This window comes from Mesitornis unicolor, unplaced genomic scaffold, assembly GCF_000695765.1.
Source record: "Mesitornis unicolor isolate BGI_N332 unplaced genomic scaffold, ASM69576v1 Scaffold52117, whole genome shotgun sequence".
Taxonomy (NCBI): domain Eukaryota; kingdom Metazoa; phylum Chordata; class Aves; order Mesitornithiformes; family Mesitornithidae; genus Mesitornis; species Mesitornis unicolor.
In genome coordinates, this window is record NW_010196773.1 from 1 (window position 1) to 9,228 (window position 9,228).

At 41.4% G+C, this 9,228-nt stretch overlaps 1 protein-coding gene across 1 annotated transcript; it reads left to right on the plus strand.

Annotated features, from left to right (window-relative positions):
* Positions 1-160: 160 nt before the first annotated feature.
* TVP23A (trans-golgi network vesicle protein 23 homolog A (S. cerevisiae)) lies at positions 161-8,737 on the plus strand (the record flags this gene model as incomplete). Its single annotated transcript, XM_010188581.1, has 5 exons — positions 161-222; positions 3,053-3,197; positions 4,098-4,187; positions 7,038-7,163; positions 8,522-8,737. Coding segments are annotated over 5 exons (639 nt in total), but the record flags the coding sequence as incomplete, so codon positions are not given.
* Between the last annotated feature and the right edge of the window lie 491 nt (positions 8,738-9,228).

The window sequence follows — 9,228 nt, forward strand, 5'->3', positions numbered from 1 at the left end:
AAAGCCAAGATCAGGTAACGGCGCGGGGAGCGGAGCGGGCCCGGCATCGGCGCGGAGGCCTCGGACACCCTGAGGCACCGGGCCTGGCCCGCCCCTGCCGTTCCAGGGGCCTGGCGAGCCGGCATACGAGAAACGCCTTGTAAATCCCCGTGTTTGGCAGGGAGGGTGGTCGAGCGCCCAGCAGGCTGCCCGTAGGCCGGCAGGAGCTCGGCGTCGGCGCAGGTGAGGCCACGGCCCTGCCAGTCCCACTGCTGCTGCGAGCCTGGCAGCTCAGCACCGTCCTGCAATCAGAAACAGAAAGGTACCCAAAGTCTATGTATCAGAAAAAAAGATCCAAACTAACCCAACTGAACAACGTTTTTGTTAGAGCTGGTGAAGTGGAGAGAGCTCCCACCTTCAGCAAAACTGGCTGTGTAGCAGAGTGCTTTGGCATCACATTGCATGCACAGCTGGAGGCAAACAGCAGGTTACTTGCAGTGAAACTGTTGTTTTCCTACCCCAGGATGTGATGCTGTGTGGAATACAGTATGTCTTATCCTGGTGGCTGTTAGGAAAGCCCAGCCATCGCTCCATCCCGTCTGTCAAGGTAAACAGGTGGCCATCCCCTTACTAGAGGTGTCACTGCAGCACTGCCCAGTCCCAGGCGGCAGAGCCACGGCTGCACCAGTGGCTTCTGAAGACTCTCCAGTGAAAGACTGGCAAGGGGAAAGCTTTCTGTCAAAGAAGAATTATACCTGAGCATGCACTTGTCAATAATGTATATAATCAGCTTTGATTTATATTGTTTTCTTCCCTTCTTCCTTGCCCTAGTTTAGTCTATTACCATGTTAGTATTTCTTGTAGGTGTAAACAAAGAAAACTACAAGATGTCAAGCCTAACACAAATATTGTCTGAGGTGTGCAAACAACCAATCGCGTAGCTTTACAGTACAATTAGTCTGTTTTACCAGTGTCTGGGGAAGCATCTCTGCCCTTCCACTGATTTGGACTTTGTAGCTACCTGGCGAGTCAGCCCTGACACAAGATTAACATGCCAAAAGCTGCTTTGTTTCTGTGCTGCAGTAGCAGCAGCACATGTTTTAAGTGAAGATTTATATTTTTGAGGATTAAACTAAACCGGGAAATAGTGCTTAGGAGCATGTCTTGAGCACGTGAGCCACAGATTCAGTCTATGGGACCAGACTACAGTTAGTGTGAAGTGAAACCACCCTGAAATGTTTGTAGGAGGTGCACAGCACCAGTTAGTTTACTCTAGAGATTTATTCCTACTGGTTCACACTACCTGGTAATGTAGGCAAAGTACCAGTAAACCATTCTACTCATTGATGCACTTTTTATAGATTTCCTTAGAGACTGTTCTCCTTTCTTGCCCTCGTTGTGACAATAGAAGATAGTATCATACTGAAAAATCTTCTGCTATAGAATACAGAAATGAAACCCCTTACATTGTTCACGCCGAAAGTTGGTTTTATATTTCTGAAGAATCTTGTGCAAACAAGCCTGGAACACACCCATGTGCTGCAAAATTTTGTTGTCTTATTAGAGGGCGTAACACCACGTTCCAATAAATTGTCTTTAACTTCATCCCAATTTCACATGTCTTGAGCTTGGTTACAATTTGCATAAGCTACGACAAGTTGTGCTTTGTGATTCTCCAAGTTACATGCAAGTGCTCCTTAACAGCACAAGGTTTGTGGAGAGCGATTTAGTTAGTGCCTCCTTTCGTAAAAAGGTTGGGAATTGCCACTTGTGTAATGAACTCTTACATCTTCTTGAATGAGATCGAGATTTGAAGCAGCAAGACATGGTCTGGTTTTGACAACTCACAACATCCCCTCCACTCCATCCTCCTGCCTGCCTGCTAATGGCAGAAAAATCACCTTTCACTGCAAATGTCACGTGGGCAGTTCTAAGTCAGGTGAAGTTTTTGGAAAGTTTGAGGTTAGCATGGGCATGACCAGAAGTAAATATAAACTACAGCTGTGCGTCATTCTTGCTTCTCCAGTCATGTGTGCATAGTACTACAAGCACAATGTCACCATCATAGAACAGATCATTACTAGAACAGTTAAACACCTAGAGAATTACAATATTACAATAAAGATCTAATAACCTATTATTTAGGTTTATAATAAACAATTATAATTTTGCATATATTATATGTATCATTTTATATACAATATTAGAATAGCAAATTTAATAGTTGAGTAGTTAATTATCATTATTATGACCTAGGCCATGCTACTGTTAATTGTTTATAGAGGTAGAGGAGCTTATCTGAGTAATGAGACAATCACTGACTTAAAGAAAAAAGATCTGATTCAGAAAACAAATGCTATTCACTCAGCTTCAAGGGAAGTTGCAAATGCAATAGCCTCTAGTTAATTGTCACTTTAAACCAATCAACATGAACACAACTGAACAGAATAGGTTTTTGTACTTGGCATATTACCCTGAAAATTTTGCTGTGCTCAATATAGCATTCTCCTAACCCCCCTGTCTTACTGTACAGGCCAATATTCCCTGTGATATAGTTACTTTTTCCACTGAAATTCTCCTTTATTTTGTTATAGACAAAGTTCTGTTTGATGAGTGTAAGAACTGTTTGATTCCCAATCGCACTCCTCTGTTACTGGAAGTGTTTGGTTTCAGACATTACACAGAAGGGTTCATTTTGTGTTGTACCCTACAGCTATATACTTTTGTTGCTGTTGTTGTTTCAGAGTTCCTGTTCTTGTTTTCAAAAAGGCATAAGATCTGTCTCAATGTTTTTGTGCCTTGCAATGCTGATTGATTTCATGAACCGATGAGGATTTTAGGGTAGTCTGGAACACAACCACTAAATTCCTTCATGCAGTACCAAAGAAACAAGGTTTTGTTCTGTCTTTGAGAAAGTTTTGACCCGAACAGCACACTTCATCTTTCAGCTTTAGACTGAAGGTTGGCTATTATAGACTAGAAATAGTTGTGTTATACTACACCGTTAACGAATACTTTAATGTTTCTTCTTGTCCCATAACTTCCTAAGTGCTCTGTGTTTGTTTTTTCCTAGGCACCCACTGGCCACCTTTTTCCACCTGTTTTTCCGAGTGAGTGCCATTGTTACCTACTTGTTCTGTGACTGGTTCAGCAACAGCTTTGTTGCCTGTTTTGTCACTATTCTCCTCCTTCTGTCCTTTGACTTTTGGTCCGTTAAGGTAAGATGACCCTGAATAGCAATTACCTTTGAAAGTATTTTCTGCGCCATTAAGTAAAACAAAAAAGGAAGTATGTGTACCGACAAAAGGGACAAAACCCCTGTGATCTGTTGATTTAATAAATGTCTAGCTCATAATTAAGACATTTACATATCTTAGTTACTGTTTATTACCATGTTCTGTGGCTGATGGGAGCTACTAATACGGTGAGAAAATTGCCTTGCCATAGGTGGATTTGTTTGTATGCTTTTCCCCTTAAAAAAAAGCAGTGAAGTGACACTGGCTTTCAGTACTGGATGCCGAAGGAAGTCCAAAGCTGTGGTGCCCCAGCGTGCAGGAGCTTGCAGAAGGCTCTTGGGAGCCCAGCTCTGCCTCTGGTGGCTCAGGCCAGCCAACCATCCTCGGGGCTCCACACGTGGAACGAGGCTTTTGTATTGCACAAGGGAAGCACTGGTGCCTCTGCAGTATGCTGACAACTCCTGGTATTAATCCAGGTGCAGAAATGTTTTCTTAATTTGTTTGCTTGATTCCATGCGGCTTATTTGCTTATAATTAATCTTCCATTTTCCAGTGTGTTTTTGTTCTCAGTTCTCTCCTACTGAAGAAATTTTTTTTTACTGGGGGCTTCTCCAACAAACTGACTTGGAAAAGATACATCCTATAATTTCTTGCTGAAATCAATGTTATTGTGCTAATTTTCATATTAGAAGAGGAGAAGAGGCCCTAAAACTGTGACAACTCATCCATTCTTAATGGCTGTTGTCCTCAAGCTGGCACAGCTTTTAGAACTAATTTTAGTAGTTGATAAAAGAATATGATATTCAGGCATGTTGTGGGTTTTTTTTAACTGACAACTGAATTATGGAACTGACTAATGCAAATAACTGTTTCTGTCACCAGAACGTGACAGGAAGACTCTTGGTCGGTTTGCGTTGGTGGAACCAGATTGATGAAGATGGGAAAAGCCACTGGGTGTTTGAAACAAAAAGAGTAAGTGCGCTAACAAAACTAGGCACAGGGCAAACAGAATCCATAGGAAAGCTTGTAAAGCTGACACCAAGGCAAATAGAGTAACAAATAGTGCACCTTTGTAACAGTTACTTTTTACCCAGCTTCTATAGAAGATAATGTAAGTATACAGTTGCAAGCACACGGATTGTCACATCCTGGAAGCATTCAGAACAAAACTGGTCTCACAACGTTATCATCATATGGATCAGCAGAACAAATATTCGTAGCATGGTATGGTCGGTATACAATGTTTCTGGTAGTTCTATCTTATATCTATCTCTATCTTTCTATCTCTTAGTGAGAACATCTTGTAATAAATACATCTTTCCATAGTTAATGCCAAGGCAGACCACTCCTCAGGGAAGATCAATGTTGAGAGCAATGCTGAAGGGTTCAAATTCAGTATTTTAAAAGGAATGTTTTATTCATGCTCATGGATTCATGGAGGGGTAACACCTGGATCACTGATACTGCTAGTGCTCCCCCAAATGCCTCAAGCAAAAAAAAAACACAAAAAAAGCTATAAATTGGCACTTGGCATCGCTGCCAGTGTCAAGACTGCAGGTTTTTGCTCTCCCTTGCTAACATCTCCTGGCACAAAAACGCTCCGGTGCTACTCCTTAGGTCATCCCTTTCCAGCCGGTCCAGCTGTGCCCACAGCCTGGTGAATGCTCCACGTGTGCCTGGCTGCAGTGCCCTCTAGCAGCCCTGCGGCCAAGCAGGAGCGCAGCTGTGCACCGTGCAGAGGGTAACAGATAGCAACGTTCTTCCTCTCATCTGAGTGAAAACTAAAGACAGAATATAGGCAAGCCTGTGTGGAGGCAAAGACACTGGAAAAACCTTAAGAATTTATTAGTTCTGTCAAGTCAAAGCAGTAAGCAAGAGCTTTCTTAGCACTTAAAAGCAATGGCATCTGTGAAATGACTTCCCAACCTCAAAATTAGTATAAAATGAGCAAACCTAGTTCACCTATTATAGTTTGTTAATTTTAGCCTGAAAGTACAAAGTTGACTCACAAGGCCTTCCAAAAATTCTAGCAAACAGTAGCTTGATTAGTGTGAAAATCATAGTACCACAGGAAGGAGGATATGATTAGACTAGATAGTATTTTTGTCATGGCTTATCTGTGAGAAATACTTCGTCATGGCTAGGTCCTGGCATACACACAATTCTCTTCCTTCCCAGAGTCCAGCATTCCCCACCTGTAATCCTTACACTTTTAGTTCAAAAATCACAACTCCTCTCTCCTTTGGGATTACTGCAGCCTTTTGTAATCTTGCTCATCAAGTTCACTGGGTCTTTTAGGTGCAGTGTTCTCAGGTGTGTTGACTGTGTTTTTTTCCTCTCCTAAATTGTTAGTGCTAATGCAATGTCATTGGTGGGTAATTTGTCCATAATTTTGGATACAGGTGATTTAACCCTTTTATTGACTCGGAATAGGAGTCTTTCTCTGTACCTATGAAGCATAAAACATTATTCTTTGGACCTCTGCAACATTCCTCGTTTACAGGATATGTGAAAAAATTAAAGACACCTTGTAATTATTACATCTCACAGGGTTTTCTTAGGCAAGATAGAGTAACTTAACTGACTTTACAAGTTGTATGCCATTATCTGCATCATGATGGGTGGATGGATGAGTCTTATCTTTAGATGGAGAATTCAAGATACTAAAAGGCTTTTCAGTTTTCAGAGTGGAAAAGTCCTCAGGGTTTTCTTATCCACTTGTGAAGCTTGTATTTCAGAAGCTAGTGCTAGTAGTGGTTGAGGGGTCTGATGTTCAGAGTGAGGTTTTTAATTCTGGTCTCCTGGGAAAGATCAGCACCTTCTGCACAATTCTCTTCCTTTAGTTTCTCAAGTGTTGGCAGTTTACAATGAGCCTTTCAGTGTAGAGTCACATGAGCTGTGCCCACCTGAAGTCTCCAACCTGGGCTTTTTGCAGCCTGCTTTGAGGTGTTTTGCTCTTCCTGAACAACACAGAGCACGGTGAATGACCACGCCGCTTTCGGAGAGAGGCCAGCAGTTGCTGCAGTGTCCAACACAAGTACTAGAGAAGAGGCATTTTTGAAGCCACAGTTCTTAATTTGTGGAATATCAGTGGACTTCATGAGCAAAATTGAAGTATTAGCTTACATAATGGAAAACTAAGCTTCACACAAGATTTAAATTAAGCTGAGATACTGCATGTTTTTAGGAAAATGCATTGGAAATGGGCACTGTTATGAGAATGTCATTGTCTGAACCAGAACGAACTGATAAATCCTGTGGGAGTTCCTTAGAGTTTGCTTGTTAGCACTTGCAACAGCTCACTGCAAGTTCTACATTAGGTATGATAGCTTTTCTGATACTGGACTGGTTGTTTTCTCCGTTCTTTTGATTTATGAACGGGGCACATGTCACAAATCTACACTACAGACACTCACACTGCTTGTAACAGTCTTCTGTTTCACACTTCTCTAAGGCCGTGGCAAAGTTTGAATCTAATTTCAAAGTTAGCATTTCTGAAGTTTAAAAGCAATTGTCAGTGTAACAGATCTTTCACTTAAGAATACTACTAATCTATAGTGTGAGTGGGAGCCACCATTGACAAAAAGAATAATTATCTCATTTAACTGTGAACAGAGACCAGAACATTTTGAAAAGAAAATGCTGTCATGTACAGCAGGGCAGCAGGCAGAACACTACTTCTTATTCAATCTTCCTTCCATGCATATAATAAATGAAATATAGGTAAAGAAGTAACTTTGTGCATTCCTCCTCCTCTGCTGATTTATTATCGATTGTGGATTTTGTCTTTGTGACTTGTAGTTTGAATAATTTTCCTTCCAGGTGCCTACAACAGCTGCCTCAACTGAAGCTGAAGCTCGGATCTTTTGGCTTGGTCTCATTATCTGCCCAGTTATTTGGACAGTGTTTTTCTTCAGCACCTTGTTCTCCTTGAAGCTGAAATGGCTGGTAAGTCTGGGGGTCCTGGAAGACCTAGAGCTGACAGACAGTGTTAGGAGAGGGAACACCCAGATCCCTTAGTTTCACAACAGTCTTTGAACCACATCTTCCAACAGTACAAAAATTCCACTGATAGCTTCAACAGATCAGAGGAGTTTTTCTGCAGTCAAGCCCTGCAGGCTGGAACAGGTCAGTAGTTTTTAGCCCCACTTCTACTAGGGTATAGGATGTCGACTCCTTCATCTAACTTGAGAACCTTAAATGGGTGGCAAAATGACGGACTTCTTTTTAACTGTAGCAACTTTTCCCCAAGTTACTTCAGTCAAAGCAAGTAATAGGGGAGGATAAAAAATGAGTAAGTGATGCTGGTTTTCATCTCTCCTTGGAACTTGAATGTTACTTGCTCTTAAAAGTAAGGTTTTAGATCTCTGGTACCATTGCCTTTTGAAAGAACCAGTATATAGTGTTTAAAATCTTTATAAATTGAGCTATAAGTAAGTATTTTATAATTACTGTATTTATAAGCCATCTACTCTACAAAGAAAATAAAAGAAAATATTACACATTTTTCTAAACACAGGAGGAAGTTAACTCCACATACTGCATTATTTTAATATATTTTTGTCTATGAAGTCTTCAAGTTTTCCCCTGTAAAAATTAAGTGGTTGAATAGTCACCACAGAATTAATTTTGTCAAGTTCCTAGCCATGCTAAGCACAATTTCTTAATTCAGTTTGAAAAGATAAGAAGTGTCTTGGACATGTGCAGCTATATAACCTGCAACAGCCAAGATTACATTTGATTATTAAATGAAACAGGAAATTCAGTGATGGGTACGAATCAACTGCAAATCATTAACTGCTTTCTAGTGCCCACAATGGCATAGCTAACCATGGAAATCTGGTTGGAAATCCGTACATTACAGGATCTTATTTGTACTGAATAAGGCCTTTGTCAGCTAAACAAGGCTGTGGATTTGATGTGGATCTGGATCTGAAACTTTTAGATACAAATCAGATACACTTAGATAAAAATTTTCACTTTTAAAAAGTGAAATTATTATGGAATATCTTGAATGGGTTCCTTTTTTGAGTAAGTGCTTTTTAGGAAAGTAACAAAGTCTTTCACGATACAGAATGACAAAAGACGTATTGGTGTTTTGATAAAAAGTGGCATGTTGTAGAAAGAAACCATTGTGTTAAAGTTTGACATGACTGGATCTCTTTAAAGGTCACTTATTACTGGAAGGAATATCCCCCTCTTGCAGCATGTGTGTGTATCTATATATACATATACACGTGTATTCTATGCATTCAGTCTATACAGAGCAGTGTGTTTGTCCCAGCTGAACTTTTGTTTGTCTGCAGGCTCTTGTGATAGCTGGGATCTCCCTTCAGACTGCTAATTTATACGGCTACATCCACTGCAAGTTAGGGGGACAAAAAAGCATCAGCAGAGTCACTTCAAGGTTTCTTGTAACAGCAGCTGTTCCCAAGAGTAAGTACCGAGTTGGCCTGTCAGCTACAGCCCATGACACATCCCATACTGACCTGCCTCGCACTGCTGCTTTCAGCTCTTCCTAGGTGTTAGGCCCCAAGACACCTCCTGGCAGGGCTATCCTGATTCCCCAGTAATCCTCTCCCAGAGAACTTGCTTGGCAGGGCTGTGCCCTGTGGTGCTTTGCTGTTTTGGGAAGCCTGCTGAAGTTTCACAGCTGAGCGGCTCCCAAGCCCCATGAAGAACATCCTCTGAGTTAACTCCTCAGAGGGGGATGCCTTCTGAGGTATCACAGTACCTCTGCCCACCTGGGAAAGCGATCTCCAACCCAGGCTTCCACCAGGCTCTTCCCTGCCTTTTGTAAAAGATTCCTACAAGCTGGGTCATGCCAGCACTCCCGCTTCCTGCGTCCACTCTATAGGATAGACAAGGAGGATCTCAGAAGACTGCACTGAAGAACATGGGAAGACAGCCACTAGGTAATCGAGTAAGGAAGAACTAAAAGGATGAGCAGTAAAAAATATTTATTTACGAAAGCTGTTATTCATAGGAAGATATTTAAGTTAAGCTCTTCTAG